Source organism: Pan paniscus, chromosome 16 (assembly GCF_029289425.2).
Source record: "Pan paniscus chromosome 16, NHGRI_mPanPan1-v2.0_pri, whole genome shotgun sequence".
Classification (NCBI taxonomy): Eukaryota; Metazoa; Chordata; class Mammalia; order Primates; family Hominidae; genus Pan; species Pan paniscus.
This window is the reverse complement of record NC_073265.2, coordinates 21,408,203-21,429,863: the sequence shown is the minus strand read 5'-3', so window position 1 is coordinate 21,429,863 and position 21,661 is coordinate 21,408,203. Positions and strand designations below refer to the sequence as shown.

Genomic DNA, 21,661 nt, shown 5'->3' with positions numbered 1-21,661 from the left:
CGGCTCACTGCAACCTCTGCCTCCCGGGTTCAAGTGATTCTCCTGCCTCAGCCTCCCTAGTAGCTGGGATTACAGGCATGCACCACCACAACCGGCTTATTTTGTATTTTTAGTAGAGACAGGGTTTCTCCCTGTTGGTCAGGCTGGTCTCTGAACTCCCAGCCTCAGGTGATCCGCCCGCCTCGGCCTCCCAAAGTGCTGGGATTACAGGCATGAGCCACCGCACCTGGCCTGGAGACATTTTCTGTTGTCACAAATGGGGGAAATGCCACTGGCATCTAGTGGGTAGAGGCCAGGGATGCAGCCTCCACCACAGAGAATTATCTGACCCACATCTAAATGGTACCGAGGGTGTAAGCCCTGCTCTGACTTGAATCCAGGTTCTGTGCCCCTTCTGTTCCATCTTGGCATGTTGCTCACCTGCTCTAAACCTCAACTTTCCCTTGTAAAATAGAATCATCTGCATATGATTTCTGAGGGCAAAATACAATACATAAAGTGTTTGGCACATAGTAGATACAAAATAAATATTTGCTTCCTTCTCCTCCAACACTATTACTCAATTTTGTATTTCCTTTTGCGAGTTATAGCAAACTTTTGCAGTTATAGAAAGAATATATTCTACCCTTTAAATTATATCTCAATTATCCATTCCAAATATAATAGTGGAGTCAGTCAGGTAAGCTTTGCTGTGCTCTTCCCAGATTCTAGAGCTTTAATATCAGATTGATACCATGAAAAAATTAAATTACTGGCTGTACAATATTGATTACCAAAAACTCATGAAGGCAAATGTCTTAAGTACTAGGGGTAATCAAGGTGAAAAGCTGATCTCCTTTTGGGGTCTGCCCTGCAGTCAGAAGGGCTGACTCTGGAGAGCACCTGAGAGGGGTGCAGGGCACCAAAGGACAGGAGCAGGGGTATCATGCGTGCATCTCTCATTACTCACCAAAGCCACATGTGAATGACCTAGGCTCATGTAGTCATCTGGGTTAGTTGGATCTTTTTCCTCGGCTGAATGAGCTCTATTAATAGATCTAAGGTAGGCTCACTCTTACTGCTTCTCCATCAGAATAGTGCTGGATACCTGATACCTTTGGGTAGACTGGAGAGAGGCTGATGGTCATTCACACAGTCTCCTTGATGTCCAAACCGAATGAGGGAGGTGATCTGACCTGCCTGGGAGCATGGACACATTGAGGCAGTGTCAGAAGATGGCCTGGGTGGGTAGGCAGGCTGCAGGAGGAAGCTCTGTAGGTACTGATAACCCTCTCGTCAGAGTCACGGATCTGGCAAGCTGAGAGCAAGCTGACCACTCCCTGCCTGCAGGTACATCTCGCCTGTCCACAGCCCAGACCCCTAGGCACCAAAACTCTGACTGTAAAAAAAGCCAGAGGTCCTTACCAGGCTCCAGTGTGCTCTATACAGACCTAGTTAAATGATAGACGACTGCCAAAAATTCTATTCACTGACCACACAGGGAAAAAATAATCCTTCCAATATTAGTATTATGTATCATTTACTGTCAGAATAACTGCTCTTTCCTCTCCTTCCTTTGCAAACATTTTCAGTCCATAGCACCTGCATTGTTGCCATGTTTTTGCACACTTCAGTGACCAAGGGCTATTCAGAGTCTGGACAAACTCAGCAAATAATTCCTCCCATCATCTGCTGAGGATTTTTTTTTTTTTTTTTAAAGGAAAGCAAGCAAGATACAGAGAAGGGACCCGCTGGTTCAATTCAGAAGCCAGGCATCTTAGGTAGCTCACAGCAAAGGGATTCTTCCCAGCAGGCCCATCCATTCCTGCTGCTCCAGAGGAAAATGTTAGTCACTCACATCTTGTCCAAACCGTGCAGGGCTTGTTGACACAGGCCTGATGAGCTGTCATACCAGAAAGATGGCATCAGGAAGGTCCCCTGGGCTTCTGCAGGGCAGGCTAGCCTCCTGGCCTGGCTGTTTCCTCAGCCATAACCTCTGTCTCATGCAAAGAAAAACTTGAACAGGCCACTGGGGGAACTGACCAGTAGTGCCAGGAGCCTGCCACAGATCCCTTCTGGCAAGGCCTATTGCTATGGTCATTTTAGGCCCTGGATAAGTATCACTCTGTCTTGGTCAGACCAAAAGCCAGCAGGAAAGTTTTCCTCCTGCCACTCACTGCACTGCCACTCACTGGGCACCTGGGATCGTCTAACTTGCCATGAGAAGTCCGTGTCTGACACTCTGGGAGCTTATAATCAAATATGTCCAAGTGAACAATCACCTGGAAAAGATAGAGCTCCCAGAGGAAAGATCCATTTCACAGATGATCCAGCACATGCTGTGCAGTGCGAGTGCAGGGGCACATTTCTCCTATTATCTCTCTGACAGTTTTTTTTGTTTTTTTTTGTTTGTTTTTTTTTGAGACAGAGTCTCGCTCTGTCGCCCAGGCTGGAGTGCAGTGGCGCCATCTCGGCTCACTGCCAGCTCCGCCTCCCAGGTTCTCGCCATTCTCCTGCCTCAGCCTCCCGAGTAGTTGGGACTACAGGTGCCCGCCACCATGCCCAGCTAATTTTTTGTAGTTTTAGTAGAGATGGAGCTTCACCGTGTTAGCCAGGATGGTCTCAATCTCCTGACCTCGGGATCCGCCCTCCTCGGCCTCCCAAAGTGCTGGGATTACGGGCATAAGCCACCACGCCCGGCCCTCTCTGACAGTTGTTAAGTGCTGAGTGACTGAAGAAATACCTACCTTCATCTCCAGAGATCCCCGTGGTGTTGGTGCCATCTGTGCATGTATTTGACCAATACAAAGGGAAATATCCAACCCACCGTCCCATCCAATGCCACTGCTACTACCCCTGCCTCCATCGAGGGTATCGCTAGATTTGGGGCAGCCTATTTATCTGCAAGGACAGAGAAGTGTTACAGAACATTCTGTGGGCAAGGTGCAGAAGGGAGGCTGGAGCTTCTCAGGTGAGCTTAGGGCCCTGAGTAATATAGACCATGTGCCACTGTGCCCAGATGCTCTTTAAGCAGAAAAACTTGGCGACAGCCTTAAATGCATCCAGCCTTCCCTGCCACCCTCCCTTCCCCATAACCACCCTCCACTCAACACATACTGGTTAAAAAGTATGTTTCTTTTCACTTCTTACTGCCTGAAGCTGAATCTTTATCATCTACATCCTACCCGTCCTCAAGGAAGTCTAGCTCAAGTTTGATCTGTGATGTCTTCTCTGGGGGCCAATGCCTTATCCCCCTCCTGAACTCCAGTAGTGACTGCCTGATCCACATATAGGGTTCTCAGCTTCTATCTAGTAGGTTGCAGCTGTGCATTTTAAGTTTGATGTCCCTTTCATCCACCTAGACTTCAAATTCCTTAAACAAGAGCTGTGAGTCATGATAAGAGATGATGGACAGGCCCAGCTACTCCTCTTTGCCATTCCCTGGATATCAGTTTGTATCACATCCTTTTAGCCAGCCCACCTCACTGGGGTGCGGCACTGCATGAAAACACTTCGTTACTCCTAATCTTTGTTGTGTTTGGTTATTCTTACACCTCTGGATGCCTCTAGACTCAAGTACCAATGGAACATGCTGTAAGGGAGTGGGAAGTAAGGGGAAAAGCAGTCTAATTCTGTTCCATCCCTGATTTTCTGTAAACACGCTCAATTCCTCTGGTCAGAGTTTAACCTTCACTGGAAAGGTTAAAAGAAGATATACCTAATGCTAGATGACGAGTTAGTGGGTGCAGCGCACCAGCATGGCACATGTATAAATATGTAACTAACCTGCACAATGTGCACATGTACCCTAAAACTTAAAGTATAATTAAAATAAATAAATAAATAAAATAAAAAAAAAAATAAAAGAAGATAGTGCCTGATGGAGATCCTACATAAATAAGTTAGGTGCATGTTTATGGGTTTTGAAACATATCAGGGCCACAGTTCCTGGCATGTAGTAGGCACTCAGTAATTACTCATTGAGTAAATAAAAGTAGAAATGTATTAGATAATATTTTGATAGGCTATTTGGTTCAAGGAAGTGTACCGATCATGGGCTGCCAGAGACGCCCACAAGAGGACAGTGTGTTCTTAAACCACAGAGAGCAAGCTTTTCAATTCTGCACACCTTTCTTCCACTGACATCTGTTATATCCACATGGACAGGTTTCACTTCTGGTTTGGCAGCTGAATCATAGTCTCCTTCACTTTAAACCTGCTTCTATAACCTATTTCATGGCAGAATACAACATCTGTAAAGTCACAAGGGCAAGAATGGAACAGAGCAAATATCAGTATGAAAATGTTGCTATTTATGAGCTTTTAGAAAGCATCCATCCTCATTACAGTCACATGTTTCTCACGCCTAAGGTCAACACCAATACAGAGCAGAGCACTTAAGGCCAGGTGAGAAACTGATTCTGGCAAAGTTTAACATGCAACTACTGGGGGCAGTTTTCTGAGGCCACGTGAAGGAAACTTAAGATTGAAAGATATGACTATCTTCCAATCCCAAAGCCACTTACACCTGGAAATATATATATATATATATATATATATATATATATATATATATATATATATATATATATATACAGGAGGATGAAAGAATTAAGGACCACGAGAATGATGCTTTGCACCTGTGTACCATTTTATACTTTCCAAAATACGTTTATATATATTATTTCATTTGACTGCCCTATCAAACCTGTGAGATGGACTGGACAGTTTATCTCCATTTTTAGATTGGGAAGCTAAACTTTGCGGAACTGAAGGGACTTGTTCAGTGCCACGCAGCTGGTCTGAGCTAGGACTAGAACCCCTGGGCATCCTGCCTCAGTGCTCTTCCTGCTATGCTGTACAAACCAAGTCCCCCCCAGCCTCCACCGCCAGTGCCCCTTCCTCTACTAACATCACACAGCACACCATGGTCAAAAGTGCATGCTCAGTTATATTTGCGGTGCGAAATTGTGGTCTGCTAAACCCTTCCAGCCGCCTTCAACAGTTCTCTTTACGAACTGTGGTGCCCAAGGTATTTGCACCAATTGGTTCCAAGAAGGCAGTTTGTCAGTACATTTGCTTCCAGAAGCGGCACGTCTCTGAAACACCATCCACCCAAATCCACATGTGGTTTACCACGACTCCCAGCACATTATAGTTTCTCAGCTAAATATCACAGGATTGTACTAGTCTACCAGGATAGAAGACAGCTGGTTGGGGAGATGCATTTAAACCTAACACAGCTGTCCTGCCAACAGGACATTTAACTCGTAAAGCTTAAGCGGTGTGATTGTGGGCAATGATAAACATTTTTAACCTTTTTAAAGGCTGTATCAAATGAGACAGAATATAGAAAAGTATTTCTGCAAACCACAAAATATATAAAATTTAGTTACCACAATTCCACTTCCTACATGTGCCTGATCCACTTTGTCAATTACCTGTGGGAAATTGTTGATTGTGGCTTCCCTGGTGACTCAGCACGCTTCCTGTTGCCTCCCTCTTTTTCCAGATGACATGAAACAAGGTCCCAGCTTGAACACTCTGAGTTTTGAACAGATATGTCTGAGAGGACATCTGCCAGAAGCCTATTTGCATGAGGAACTTAGAAACCTCCAGGAGAAAGCTCAGACTGAAGGAAAGAGGAGTCGGCTTGCCAACTGCAAGGCACCAGACAATAAATAATGCCTTAGTGGTCAATGGAAAGGTTGGGATTTTTAGAACCTATGGTTCCCAGTGCTTAGCTTTGTCTCCATGTCCAACACCCCCATGTGAATCCTACAGAAAGTTGTGGGGCAGAGGGGCAAAAAAAATAAAGCTATGTTTCCCTAAAAAATCTCTAGTATTTAGAGATGTCAAGGCACACTGTCTTGGTCCATTCAGGCTGCTGTAAAAAATACTTTAGACCAACTGATTTGCAAACAGCTGAAATTTATTGCTCACAGTTGTGGGGCTGGGAAGTCCAAGATTAAAGTGCCTGTAGATTCTGTGTCTGGTGAGGGCCTGTTCCTCACAGTGGCTCCGTCTCCTGTGTTCTCCCACGGTGGAAAGGGCAAATGAGCTTCCTCTGGCCTCTTTCATAAGGGCATGGATCCCATTTGTAAGGGTGAAGCCCTCAAGGTCTAATCACCCCCAAAGACCCTATCTTTTAATACTATTGCAGTGGGGATTAGGCATCAACATATGAATCTGGGGGAGACACAAACATTCAGACCATAGCATACACTGAGGGGATTTTCCGTTGCCCTCCCAAGTCAGCACCCACTACAACAGAACACCCTGAGGCTGCATAGCTTGGGGGCACCCACCAGCTGTAATGGGAGACAATCATAGCTGAAGGGCATGGTGGTGCCGAACTTAAGGGGACAAGGGGAGGAAAAGGGGAAAATGGGTAACTGTCCCACAGAAGTGGACCAATTCATTTTGCTCAGGATCATATATGGTGTTTGCTCTATGATCTCCAGAATTTTTTTTTTTTTTTTTTTTCAGACAGAGTCTCGCTCTGTTGCCCAGGCTGGAGTGCGGTGGCACGATCTCGGCTCACTGCAAGCTCTGCCTCCTGGGTTCACGCCATTCTCCTGCCTCAGCCTCCCGAGTGGCTGGGACTACAGGCGCCCGCCACCACGCCCAGCTAATTTTTTCTATTGTTAGTAGAGACGGGGTTTCACCGTGTTAGCCAGGATGGTCTCGATCTCCTGACCCTGTGATCTGCCCGCCTCGGCCTCCCAAAGTGCTGGGATTACAGGCATGAGCTGCCATGCCCGGCAATCTCCAGAAATATTTAAAGCACTTTCCAGGAAATTGCAGTCCTAAGTGACCAAGTGTGAGAAATGCCGGTGACTTTTAGGTTATTACCGTCAAAATGCTCCAGATATATTTACATGTTGCGAAGGCTGGATAATCTTGACTGGAATAACACGAGTCCCACTTGCTGGTGTCTCAGAGGTCAATGGCTATTTCAAGGGAGCAAATATGGCAAGGTTGTTTCAACAAATATTTAGTGGGTGTTATTTGCCTGGCCTTGTCTAGGCACTACAGACACAAAAAGCGAGGCAGATACTGTGTGCGCATTTGCAAATCTCATAGTCTAGTGAGGAAGGCAAGCTCTTCCTCATCATCAATGCCAATTCACAATGAGGATAAAGAAGCAAATACAAAGAAGTATCAACAATGAGCCCAGGAGTGAGGATCATCCTTAAGGATAAACCTTGTGGTCAAGGTTTAACCCTTTCTGCATCTGTACAGTACCTATAATCAACTAGATCAACTAGCCAAAGAAGCAGTGTGATGTGCTGGACAGACAGAAGAGGAAAACACCAGGGTCCAGCTCAGGCTCTGATCCCACAAATACTAGCTGGGCTATGGATGGAATGTTTGTGTTCCTCTTAAAATTTACATGTTGAAGCCTAATCCCCAATGTGATGGTAATAAAAGAGGCCCCAGAGAGCTCTCTCATCTCTTCTGCCATGTGAATACAATGAAAGACAGCCACCTATGAATCAGGAAGCAGTCTCTCCCCAGGCACGGAATCTGCCAGCACCTTGGTTTTGACTTCCCAGCCTCCAGAACTGTGAAATAAACCTTTGTTATTTAAGCCACCTAGTCTGTGGAATTTTTGTTATAGCAGCCTGAACAGACCAGAAGACAAGCTGTATCCCTAGATAAGTCTCATCTCTGAGTTTCTTTTTCCACATTTGTAAAAGGTGGCAAGGACTACTCACCCTCCTTGCCTGCCTCCAGTAAGTGATTGTGAGGGTAAGCATGACACTGTGCATGAAGACAATTTGAGACCCAGACTCTATTAGAGAGATTCAAAACCAAAATACCATATTTATGTGGATTATAATTTTCCTTAGAAAATGGGGGCTTGATGACAACTGTGTTAATTTTATTCCCCAACACCCTATTAATTTCATGTGTCAGACTGCCTAAGTTATAGTACCAAGTTGTGTGATCATAAGCCAACACTAGATTTTTCTGTGAAGGTATTAAAGTGAGTAATATTTAAATCAGTGAACTTTAAGAAAAGCAGATTACTCTCTATAATATGGGTGGACTTCATCTAATCAGTTGAAGACCTTAAGAGAAAAGACTGAGGTCCTCTGAAAAGGAAATAATTCGGCCTCTGGACTGTCTTCAGACTCAAAATTATCAACTCTTGCCCAAGTCTCCAGTCTGTCTTACAAATTTTCAACTTGCTAGCCCCCACATTTATATGAGCCAACTCTTTAAAATAACTGTCTGTCTCTCTATACATTCTAATGGTTCTGTTTGTCTGTTTCTCTAGAGAACTGAGGATTTACATCTGGTTCTAGTGACTTCCATGAAAATACACTGGGGCTCAGACTTACCCAGGCTCCAACCCATATAGAAGTGAATATTTCACAAGGATTATTCTACAGTCAGACAACTGGCAGAGCAATTAGTAGTTGCCATACAGCAAACTTAATTTCAGGAGTTGTTATCTAGTTTTCTGTGTCCCTCTTTGACATTCTAAGATAGTCACATTTTATTTAAGGAATGGACTAAAGATCTCACTCGTGATTGAAAATTCACAAAATTCAAGAACAATCCTAATTGAGGATGATGACAAATTCTACCAATCACTGTTTAGAATTACTAAGCCTACTACTTTCAAATTGTGATTCTTGACAAATTGTTATTTGGGGAAGATTCACATTATTTCACATTTTGTGCATGCAATAACACTGTGCTAATTTTTTACATTGTACTGTTTCAAAGACACATGAAGTGTTCACATAAAATTCCCCAACACCCTATTAAGATTATTTTCTATTTTTGTTCTAGGTTTATGCTTCACTAAAACATTTATTACTATTAAACAAGATATAAAATAGACAAAGATGACACTTTAGATCTTTTGATCTACAAGACATCTAGGAGTTATAAAAAGTAAATATTAAAAGTTTATACTATAACTAGTAAATAACTAATAGTTATAGTTGTAAAAGTTAAAAATAGTGCTGTCCAAAATTTTAAAACATCAAAAGACATATCAGTGAGGTGTATAAATGTATAAGCTGGCAAAGAAAAGAGATTCGGGAGACTGCATTTCGTTCTTGTATTCTTATTTTAATTGAGAAGGTGGCTAGAATTAGTACAGTGCTTGCAAACACCTGAGGCCAAAACCTCCAAAGCTCTGTATCCCAGCACACCTTTGCCACTTTCCTTTTTCCCCAATGGAGGAAGGAAAGACCTAAGACACAGGCCAACACCTGTGCTCCAGTCCTCATCCTCTCCCACCTCCTCAGTTGCTGCTCCCCATCCCACATCTTCAACTCTCCCTCTCTGCTGGTTCTTAGCAATTAGCACTTCAGCGAGTTCAATTTCTCACATCCTAAAATAACCTTAACAGAAACCCTCCTCAGCTCTAAATCATTCACCCTTCCCCCAATCCTTCCACAGCTATTACTCATCTCCCCTTTACCTGACATTCTGGGAACACATTTATACGTTGCATTTCTTCCTTGTTTATCCCCTCAATGCCCTGCAGGTATGGTGGGCCCCCACTACTCCCCAGAGCCGGCTCTGCCCAAAGCCCCCACAAAGCAGTAACTTCTGTGTTGCTACCCCCAGTGAACACTTGACACCCAGTGGTTTTTACTATTTCATGTGACCTCTCTGCTGATCCTGACAGTGGTAACCACTGCCCCTTCTCAGAACACTATTTCCTTGTTTTCATTACACTCTATCTTTCTGGTTCTTCTCCTTTCTGGCCGATTTATCCCAGTTTCCTTTGTGGATTCTTCTTCATCTACCTGGCCTTTGTCTTAGGTGCCCTGTTGTTCTCAATACCCACCCAGGGTGACCCCATCCACCCCTACAGTATCAGCCACCACTAACACGGGGATGACTCTGAAACCCCTCCTTCTCCCAGACTTCTCTCCTGTGCCATATACATCTAAGTGCCTTCTGGATACCCAGGACACTGTAAACATACACAAACATGTCATCGTGTTCATCTTTCCTATCCTTTTCCCCTCCCAAAAAGAACCTCCCCGTTTCTTTTGAATTTCTCATTACTATCCATGCAATTGCTCAACAGAGAAAAACTGAAAATCATCCAGAGACTTTAAGGATTGAAGTTCAAGGTGGACAAAATGCAACCCCAAAGGCATGGGCCCATTGGGGGGTCCCAGTCCATTCATAGATGGCCTACAAACCCAATGTTCTCATTGGTTCCTCCAGGGTAAGGATAACCTAGAAACAGATTTTAGTCAAGACACATAAGAGTCAGCTGCACTGCTTTCTCCAACTGCAGAGAGAGACTAGCCAGAAACGGAGTGTCCCCTACAGTTCAAGGTTTGCTTCACCCCGCCATCCTCAAATGGGAAGCAACTGTTGCCACCCTGTGGCAAAGCGGAGGCACTGCAGCTCCTTTACCAAGGCCAAAGCTTGGCAGAGTAGAGGCTCCTAGGATCTGCCTCTTCAAGTAGCCTATCATCCACAGGACTCTTTCTCCACTTGATATTTATTAAGAAAATAACCTTGGGTCTCTATTTCTAAGTGAAAAATTTGAAGTCCAACAGTCAGTGTTATAAAAAAGAACGTATTTTATTTTATTTTATTTTTCTAAGACAGAGTTTCGCTCTTGTTGCCCACGCTGGAGTGCAATGGGCGATCTTGGCTCACTGCAATCTCTGCCTTTAGGGTTCAAGCGATTCTCCTGCCTCAGCCTCCCGAGTAGCTGGGATTACAGGCACGTGCCACCACGCCCAGCTAATTTTTTGTATTTTTAGTAGAAATGGGGTTTCACCATGTTAGCCAGGCTGGTCTCGAACTTCTGACCTCAGGTGATCTGCCCGCCTCGGCCTCCCAAAGTGCTGGGATTACAGGCGTGAGCCATCGCGCCCGGCAGAATGTGGGTATTTTAATGTTTGGCAATATGGATTTAAAATTACTCAGAGCCATCAAATGCTAATGTTTATACATTTCTATCTTAATGGCTAGATACCTGGTGTTATCACAGTGCTAGATAGCTGGTGGCCTAGAACTGTGGGGAAAATGAACAGGTGGCACTGAGCAGCCTATCTTTTACCTGAAGCTGTTAATGTTCTGAAAACGAAAGCACATTTTCTGGTTGGATTCATCCAAGGCCATCCAAGGCCATCATCAGTGTCAGCTGGTACAACCAGTTCTAACTCCCAAGAGCTCCCATCTCACAGCACATGGTTCTCCGAATCAGTCCCCTGGACAGTTGGTGGCTTTATTTGTTTCTGGGGATAATACAACAGTAGCCATTTAGCTATGTCTTGGAGACCAGTGAGCAACCATGGGCTTGGGAGAAGATGGTTACTGCTGAAATATATGGTGCACTGAAGCATATCTGAACTGTATTGCTAACTGATGAGTAATCAAAAATAAGACTGGGGTGCCGGGCGTGGTGGCTCACGCCTGTAATCCCAGCACTTTGGGAGGCCGAGATGGGCGGATCACGAGGTCAGGAGATCGAGACCATCCTGGCTAACATGGTGAAACCCCGTCTCTACTAAAAATACGAAAAAAAAATTAGCCGGGTGTGGTGGCGGGCACCTGTAGTCCCAGCTACTCGCGAGGCTGAGGCAGGAGAATGGCATGAACCTGGGAGGGCAGAGCTTGCAGTGAGCTGAGATCCCGCCACTGCACTCCAGCCTGGGCGAAAGAGCAAGACTCCGTCTCAAAAAATAAATAAATAAATAAGATTGGGGTAAGCCATTAAAGACTGAAAACATGTTGTTGATAATCCACAAAGTGAGAGGAGGAAGGCCTGCAATTCAGTTACTAATGGCACCCACTGATTGCGTGTACGAGTGGGCTGGAAACCCCATTTTATTTTATTTTTATTTTTCAAACACCAACTTGAACCAGACAAGCCCATTTTATTTGGGCCCATTTTATTTGAGAGAACTAGGCTTAGAAAGTTGCCAGGATTACACATAGCTAGAAAATAGTACGGCTAGGGGTTAACCCGAGTTCTCTGCCATAAACATACACACTCTTTTTTTTCATGTAATGCCAAGTAGGTCCCCGTTTGTCTTTGTGTTTTTATTTGCTTTGGACTAAGAATTTACACATTTGAAAGATGCTCCTTACCAAGCTGTTTTTAAGGCGCCCATGGAGAAGTTAAACATAACCCCCAATCCTCTCTGGATGTTTTGGCAAATGCTTCTACCCCAGTGACCACTTAAAGCTATTAACGACCAGGAGGCTGGCTACCAGGGTTCAGGAATCTTCCAAAATAAACTTCTAGTCTAGTTGGCCCTCTGCTGGTTTAGTCCCAGGACTGCAAAAAGTCCTTCTAGCTCCTTGGTAGGCGCTGTACAAACGGCACAAACCTTGCACCATGGTGATCACAGTCATAGTCAATTCTAGATAACAGACATTTTTGCTCACCACATTATCACTAAGCTCATGGCAAGAACCTCTAGGCAGAGATTTTTAAAAACACAGAATAGAAATGGAATATTTTCCTTGAACTAAAAGGCAGAAAGTCTTGACAGATCCAGATGTAAAACAGTATTTACATACTTATTGCCATTAGGTATATTTATTTCCCCCTGATATTATACATTAATTCCTCAAATATTTACTGAATGCTTACTATGTGCCTGGAATATAATGCAGTTAATAAGCAGATATAGCCTCATGGAGCTTACATTCCAGTGGAGAGATAAACAATAAGCAAGAAAACAAACAATGATTATAAATGACAAAAAATGCTATGGAGCTTTAAAAAAAAAAAGGCTGGACACGGCGGCTCACGCCTGTAATCCCAGCACTTTGGGAGGCCAAGGCGGGAGGATCATGAGGTCAGGAGATGGAGACCATCCTGGCTAACACGGTGAAACCTCGTCTCTACTAAAAACACAAAAAATTAGCCGGGCGTGGTGGCGGGCGCCTGTAGTCCCAGCTACTGGGGAGGCTGAGGCAGGAGAATGGCGAGAACCCGGGAGGCGGAGCTTGCAGTGAGCCGAGATCGCGCCACTGCACTCCAGCCTGGGGGACAGAGCGAGACTCTGTTTAAAAAAAAAAAAAAAAAGGAGACTGCAACAGAGAATGTAGGGGGGTGCTACTCAGACAGGGCAGTCAGGCAGCCCTCTCTGAGTGGGTGACTTTGAAACTCGATACACAAGGAATGGGAGGAACAGCCTGTGTTGATAGCCTTGAGGTGGGAAGAGGCCGGTGTGACTCAGGGCCAGAATGCGTGGAACAAAGTTGGGAGTACGATTGACTGGAGCTGTGGATCCTCGTAGGTCATGGCAAGAAGGGTTATTTTTATTCAGGGTACGATGGGAAGCCACCAATGGAATTGTAACTACGGAGATGACACTAATATGGTTTAAACTTTTCAAGTTTAACTCCTGAAAAGTTTAACTCCTGTTCTTCCTGTGAAGCACAATCGAAAAGGGATCAAGAATAGAAGCAGGAAGATGAGTTAGGAGGCGATTTCAAAACTCCATGCCAGACATGATGGTATCTTGGACCAGGGTGTTTGGAGTAGAGCTAGAGAGAAGCAGACAGGCAAATTTCACATGGATTTTAGAGATAAAAATGAAATAAATTGCTTAAAATTGAGGCATGAAGTGTGATGGAGAAAATCAAGGGTTACTGTAGGTATTTAGTTTGCATATATGGCTAAGCAGGGGCACTACTCATTTAGACAGAAAAGACTGATATAAACAGGTTGGGGAAGGTGGTGGTTTGAGAAATCAGGATCGAAACCTGGCAATTTAGCAATTAGTGTAAGCCTATGGATATGCAAGAAAGAAATGTGGGCTGAAATACAAACACCGGAGTCACCAGCCAAGAAATGGATTGAGAGTCAAGAGAATGAATGAGATCAAGTAGATAGAGAATTGAGGGAAATAAGAGAAGTGGACCCAGCACTGAGCCCTGGAGAACTTAACTTTTAAAGGCCGCCAGAGAAACCTGTAAACGAAACTAACAAATGGGTAAAGAAAAAAAGGAAAAAAGGAAAGCCCAATACTTATTTGTTTATTTAAGGACTACATTTCCTCGCCCTGCTACTTTGCTGTTCACGTTTATTTCCTCAGTACCTAAAACAGTGCCTGGCACTCAATAAATACTAGTAGGTTTGATGAATGAGCAGTGAGAACAGTGGGCTACAATGGACCAGGAGAGAATGAGAGGTGAAGAAGTACAATTGGCATGTGAGGAAAGGCTGTGAAAGGCAGCTGTGAAAGGCAGCTGTGAAAGGTTGCTGTGAAAGGCAGCAGAAAATTGGAACAGTAACTAGAAGGGATATGGAATCAAAGAAGATTTTTTTAATGGGATATATGATACCTCACTGACCTAACATTAATTTATACTGATACTATATTCCTATACTAAAAGGCCAATTTATAATTCTATATTTGAGAGCAAATATACACATTTGTTAAGATCCATTGATCATACAATTAATTTATTTAAGTAGACAAGATAGATATTTGTCTTCTATGTACCATGTGTTGGGCAGTGAACAACTCTGCCTGCAAGGAACTTAACATCCAGTAATTATCTAAAGTGATGATGATGATGATTTGTTTAGAAATTATTTCATCGTAGCACAGTTATCCATGCTAAAACTTTATTTTTGCTTCTGTGGACTGGAACATTACCTGCTTACAAGTAAGTGAATTTAAATCCTACCCCTAAGCTAAACAGAAGGTTATAGGAGTTAAGTAACTTGCCCAAGGTCACATTAGTAATAAATGATGAAGCTGGCATTCAAATTCGGGTGTCTCTGACAATGGTTTGTGCTCATAAGCACCATGTTAAGTGTATTTGAAATTCACACCAGAATACAGTATTACTATAAAATATGATAATATATTATGTATATTCTTTCTGTAACAATTAAAAATAAACTTTCCCAACTTGGTTCTTCACAATAAAATCCTAAAATCAATGTTGGAAGGGTATGGAAGATACTCCATGTGTCTGTCAGAGGGAATTAGCATCAGGGAGTGTGAGCAAAGATAATGCAAATAAATGGATGAGGTGAAACAATAACTAACTCACATGAATAAATGATCCGACCACCCAACAAATTCAATGCCAAGGTCCCAGACTGGGAAAAACCCAGGCTTTTTATTTTGTTGTTTTTGCCCCAAGTATCTTTGGACTATTTTCTTTGTTAGTTTTCATCCTAGCTATAGTATACAATTCTAGGAAGACTCCCAAGATTCCCACCTGCTGGGAATATAATGAGATATCAGTCCCTTGTTATCCGAAAAAGGTCATGGGATAGTCACTCCCAGGATCATATTACATTATAATTAGAAGACTAAAGAGATATTCTCCTTCCAGCTATGAGAAGGCATGTGGCTTACAACCTGAGGCGGCCTCTAAGAGCTGAGAGGGGCTTTGGTTGGCTGACAGCCAGCAAGAGAAAGGGAACTCAGTCCTACAATATAATTCAAATGGAATTCTGCCAACAGCCTTAACGAGCTTGGAAGAGGACGCAAGCTGCAGCCAAGACGACACCTCTGGTCAGCACCTGAACACTAATCCGCACCAAACTCCTGAGCAGTGGAAAACTCAAATAATAAATGAATGCTGTGTGAAACTGCTAAATTTGTGGTAATTTGTTATACAGTAATAGAAAACTAAAATTCAAGTCAGTATTCATCCCTTCCACAGATACTGATAGGGGAGACTTAAGATTGCTATGTTAGGCCGGGTGTGGTGGCTCACGCCTGTGATCCCAGCACTCTGGGAGGCCGAGGCGGGCGGATCATGAGGTCAGATGGAGACCATCCTGGCTAACACGGTGAAACCCCATCTCTACTAAAAATACAAAAAATTAGCCGGGCGTGGTGGCGGGCGCCTGTAAACAGCTACTCAGGAGGCTGAGGCAGGAGAATGGTGTGAACCCGGGAGGCAGAGCTTGCAGCGAGCCAAGATTGCACCACTGCACTCCAGCCTGGGTGACAGAGTGAGACTCTGTCTCAAAAAGAAGAAAAAAAAATTGCTATGTTAAGCACATTATTCCAAGGGTAATAAGGGAAACAGAGTTTTTAATTCTGAATTGTCCTAATCCATGATCTTTCATGTCTCCATGCCTTTTATTTTTTTAGTTTTTGTGGGTACATAATAGTTGTACCTCCATGCCTTTACACTTATGGTTCCCTGATGAACTCTTACTCAAACTTCAAAACCCAGGTCAAATGTTGCTTCTTCAAAGCAGCATTTCCTTATAGCCACCCCATCCACTCCTAAGCAGACTAAATTACTCCTGTTTGCTTCCACGGCGGCAGCTTGTGTGTACATCTATCAAAACACCTGCTGGGATGCACTGTCATAACTTTTGATGTGTGTCCCCACTTCCCTCTCCACTCAGACTGTGAATCTTTAGGGCAGAGCTGCACCAGTCTCCTGCCTAGTGCCTGGTATATAGTGGGTACTAAATAGTTGGATACTGGAGGGAATGGAGTCTTTGGATAAAGAGGCTTTTGATGCCCCGGGAGTGGCTGTTTCTTTTCCAGCACAGCTGATCAGGCCTCAGGTATTAGTGGAAACTCAGAGAGCTCCATGACAACAGCTTAGGTGAATAACCAAGCACTTCCTGCCTTAAAAAGGTAGATATTTATTGTTTGTCTCAAAAGAGCTGGCCTGAAATATATAGGTGTGCTTGAAGTAACGGTGACAGATGCTGAGAAGGACTGAGATTCTCCCTAAAAGGGATGACAGGAAGCTCTGTCAGATTTGTTCTAATTCAAGCCATGTGCTAGGTTTGCATGCTTGCCGATTCAATGCATTTGTGTTAATCCACTCCTGAAATCAAATGTCAACCTAAACAGACTACAATCTCACCGAATTAGTTTTACTCAATGGCTTAAAACTATGGGTAACAAAACAGAAATAAGAATCATCTATCAACAATATTCATGGCATTCACAGAACCCTAGGGCAGATAGCATTTTTAGAAAATCACAGACTCAGGCAAAATAGTGCATAATCAATCTGCAGGGAACAAACAGCATTTGGTTGGTATGCTTTTAGAGATAATTCTTTTTCCTTCGGACCCACTCCATGGGCAAATCCTTGAACTATAAGGAAATGCTCCCTTGCATTTAACTGAAATTAACCATGCTACTTCTTTAGGATTCTGCCTCAGTGGAGAAGGAGATCATTAGAATCAGAGGATAAAAAGCAAAGCATGGAAATAAGGAATCTGTCTAACGCTGCATCACCAGCTCATAGAAGCTAGATTCTCTTTATAAACAAATCATTAAACAACAAACAAATGAGGTACTGCTTTCTAATACAAGTATTATGACCACATTGCCGAAAACTTCAGGGGGAAAATGGTCTTGCCACCTTAAAACGATTTAATTATTCTTAATTTATTATTTAATAAAATTGTTATATTTTTAAATATTTTCAAAAGCTTTCGCGTAAACTCTTAATGTCAGTACCTCTTTTGTCTCCTCTTGGGTATACTGGAGTCATTCCTAGGAATCAAGTCAGATCCTGTAGGTTCTACATTTTGAAGCTCTTTTACAAGTACTGGCTGGCATTGACTCAAAAGGCAGCTATCTGATGACACAATTTCCTGAAGATCAGCAGTGAGGAGAAAACATCATGTCTGGGTTCTAATCTTTCTTTAGTGATAACACTAGATGCTCCTTCATTCATTCAACAAACATTAATTGAGCACCTATTATGTACCAGACATTGTGCTAGGTGCTAGGGCTACAGCTATGAATTAGATAGATAAGGTCCCTGCTCTCACAGGACTTATAGTCTCATGTGGGTGTGTATATGTAAGTATGTAGACACTGTGTAGAAGAAGAAAGGGAAAACCATGAGAAAGTAGAGTCTCTTAAAAATTAGCTTCCTCCTCTGAAAAAAATAGGATAATAAAGGCATCTACTTATAAGGTTGTTGTGAGAAGTGTGCAAATATATTATTTAAAATGCTAACGGAAACTTCAAACCATCAGAACACAGTAAATACCTTCAATGCTCTGGGGGCCCACAAGATTCATGGCCTGGTGAGCTGGATATTCCACTCGGGGCCTGGCAATGCCCAATTGCTCCATAACACCATGAAGCAGCCTCTGGATATCTGCTTCTGAGACCCGGTCAGGGGTCCGGGGGCTGTAAGCAAATGCTGGAGTCCATCCAGATGCCAGCCAAAACAGTAGGCCAGATAGCATGGTAGAGACCATCCTGGAGACCATTGTCAACCTGCAGATAAAAGACCAAATGTATACTGATAGGCTACAATCAGCAATTGTGATAATACAATTATAATGATGCAACCACTCCAGGTTGTGGTTCGAGGACCACCCAGAAAGGGGTTGTAACAAAGAATCCTTAGGAGGTTGCTTTTGTCTTAAGTTTCCATGCTAGGCAGAGCATCATTGCAGAAAGGTATTAAACAAAACAGTTGCAGGTATCCAATTCCCTCTGTTTGCATTCTTGAGAAAGCTAGGCTGGAATTGCGGTTCTCACTCATAATTTTTATCCTCCTTGTAGCTCCCTGAAAGTTCTGCATTACTCCTAACTTCATCACTCTCTCCCTCTCTTACTAAAACAAATAAACCAAACTTGCTTACATTTTGAGAAAGAGATAGTGGCATCTTGGGTTTTCCCAGTCTCTGGGAATAAAAGTCTAACAGGAGGTAGTCAGGAAGACACAAATCAAGAAGCTCAGGAAGGTTGGGAGTGGTGGCAGGGAAACATTTCAGTTTAGCAAACATCCAATACGTTTGCGATCCTGAAAGGAAGGAAAATGTCCCTTAGATCCCGCCCTGCAATCTGCTGGGGTAGTTTGAGGTTTGTTTGCTCAGCCACATGCTGAGTGATCGTGGGCAAGTCCCTCAGTTTCCTCTTCTGCAAAACGGAGATAATTAAAGCATTTACCTTTTAGGGTTGTTGTGAGGGTGTGTGCAAATACATGTTAAGAGTGTTTAGGACAATGCCAGGCACAGAATGAGCCCCTATATTGCTATTATTATGTTGCTAACATTGCCTTAACAGTTCTGGAGGTTAGAATTTGGGGAGGCAGTGGTGGTGAGAGGGAGTTAACTAGCCTGGGGGTGGGAGGGTCAACCTGTCCTAAATGTTGGTTTCTATGGGTATGTCTGCAAAACAAGTGAACATTATCCTTGCAGCTTACCTCACAGCTGCTTAACGTGTTTGGATGCATGCTTCAGGCAGCGGCCTTGCAAACCCTCTTTTTTTTTTTTTTTTTTTTTTTTTTTTTGAGACGGAGTTTCACTCTTGTTGCCCAGGCTGGAGTGCAGTGGCGCCATCTCGACTCACTGCAACCTCCACCTCCTGGGTTCAAGTGATTCTCCTGCCTCAGCCTCCCGAGTAGCTGGAATTACAGGCGCCCACAACCAAACCCGGCTAATTTTTGTATTTTTAATAGAGGCAGGGTTTCACCATATTGGTCAGGCTGGTCTCGAACTCCTGACCTCAGGTGATCCACCCCCTCCCCTCAGCCTCCCAAAGCGCTAGGATTACAGGCGTGAGCCACCATGACCGGCGCAAACCCTCCTTCTAATCATTCTTCTACTGAGGATGGGGGATGGAGAGGTGGGAGGAGGCAAAATCGTGCATTTCCTTTACTGAAACAAAAATTTTTATACCCTCCAATTTCTTTTTCTGCAAAGAAAAGGCCTTTTCTAGCCACTAGATATAAAACCTCGCTCTCCAAAGAGCTGAGAGTAGCTGTTTAACAGCAAAATCTGCAATTCTGATGGAAAAGGCTGGAGGCAGGCACGAGGCTCTCCATCTCCATCTTTCCCTTGTCCACTCTGAATGCAGGATGTCATCCCAGCAAACGCCGCTCTGATTTGATGAACTACACAATCTCCTCCCTCAGTACTCCCCTCCCCTTACTGATAGCCAAACATTCTAATCCCCTACGCATCCTTTGTCTGACCCCAGCCTCCACCTCAAGGATTTTAGCAGGACGCCCTCCCCCAACTGGCAATACCAAATCTCGGGTTGGCGGCAGGCGGCCGAGCCGACATCAAAACTGTACTCACCGAGGGGCAGCCCGAGGAGCCTACTGCGGTATGGGCCTTGGTGGGGGTCAGGCCAGGAGCGGGCGAACTGGAGAGCTAGTGCGTCACCCTCCTCCGCATCTTAGCTCCGCCCCGGCCCCTCCTCCAGCAGGTGGAAGTTGCCTCGCCAGGACTCCCCAGACTGCATCCCAGATAAGTGTGCCTCTCACCAGGAGCCGCACAGCTCTTCAACCCCCACATTCTGCATACAAACCTCTTGACTATGACGTTTCCTAGAGACCCTCTTCAGCTCCATCGACCTCCGTGGAAGTCATTCACCTCCTTTCTCAGTCTCAATTACAACGTGCCAGTTCACCACTACAGCACACCTTTAATTTTGTCAACTTCTAGAATATGTTTTTTTTGTTTTTGTGCCTAAAGCCTTTCAGCTTCAAGAGGGAAGAGGCAATGAATGGTAGAGACAAAAGATGAAGTCATAAGAACTTTTAATGGTGGCTATGACAAGGTATACCCTGCTCTGAGGGTGAGGGGCCTCTTACTAATCAGGAAAACTATGGGGATATTTAATACAAGAAGCCAGAAACTTCCATTAAAGTGATAAACTTGAAAATCTGTAGAAATATCAGCTCTGAGTGTTATTTCTAAACGTCCACACAAACCATCAAGTAAAATTCCACTTTGGCCTCAAGAGAAACCATACTCCCAGCATACTGTAGAAGTATGTCCAGGTAGTCCCAGCTTCTTAAATAAGGGTTTATGGAGCACCTACTATGTGCAATCTTGAACACTGAAATTTGCTCAAATACTAAAATCAAAATGTAAAGCCATACAATAAATATGGCACTACAAATTTGATCAAGATGGAGGATGAGTAAAGAACCTGGGGGTCTCAAAACAAGTAACCTGATGAGGTTAGAATCCAGATCTATTTATCTTAGCTCTAGAGAGCAAATCCATTATCATCTACAGCAATTTTTATGCAATGAATAGAGGCTGGCAAAATTCATTTATGAGACACACGGCCTTTCATTTTGAAGCCAAGCCTCTTTCCCAGTACTTTTTCTTTCACGGATGCTCATCTGCTTCTTGCTTCTTGTTTCAATGCATGCTAAATCAACAGGACAAACACTACCCATTAAATGGCTCTAGGCTCACTGGCCATGCTGGAGTTAGTATTTATTATTGATGCACAGAGACTTTTTTCAATTCTGAGTTTTCCTTTAGCTTTGTTCATTGTTATCTTCATTTTGTGGTTGAAAAAAATGAAGTCACTACAATTTACTGCTTTTGTGTTAAATTTAACTGAAATAGATCAAAATGCCTATGCTTCATTTGAAATTTGGTGTTTCAAAAATAAAACTTCATACATATTTAAGAGATCACAGAGGTTAGGTGCAGCGGCTCACGCCCGTAATCCCAGCACTTTGGGAGGCCAAGGTGGGAGGATCACAAGGTCAGGAGTTCGAGATCAGCCTGGCCAATATGGTGAAACCCCGTATCTACTAGAACTACAGAAATTAGCCGGGCGTGGTGGTGCATGCCTGTAGTCCCAACTACTCGGGAGGCTGAGGCAGAAGAATCGCTTGAACTCGGGAGATGGAGGTTGCAGTGAGCTGAGATTGTGCCACTGCACTCCAGCCTGGACGACAGAGTGAGACTCCGTTTCAAAAAAAAAAAGAAAACAAAAAACAAACT

At 43.7% G+C, this 21,661-nt stretch overlaps 1 protein-coding gene across 2 annotated transcripts in view; it reads right to left on the bottom strand.

Annotated features, from left to right (window-relative positions):
• The window catches only part of SCG5 (secretogranin V), a 55,733-nt gene extending 35,525 nt beyond the window's left edge, over nt 1–20,208 (bottom strand). For both annotated transcript variants that reach the window (XM_003804955.5, XM_008965686.4), the window contains exons 1-2: nt 19,988–20,208; nt 17,944–18,176 (exon numbers count right to left, since the gene is read on the bottom strand). In XM_003804955.5, coding sequence (XP_003805003.3) covers nt 17,944–18,169 — 226 coding nt within the window. In that variant the 5' untranslated portion in view covers nt 18,170–18,176; nt 19,988–20,208. The remainder of the gene's footprint in view (nt 1–17,943; nt 18,177–19,987) is intronic.
• Between the last annotated feature and the right edge of the window lie 1,453 nt (nt 20,209–21,661).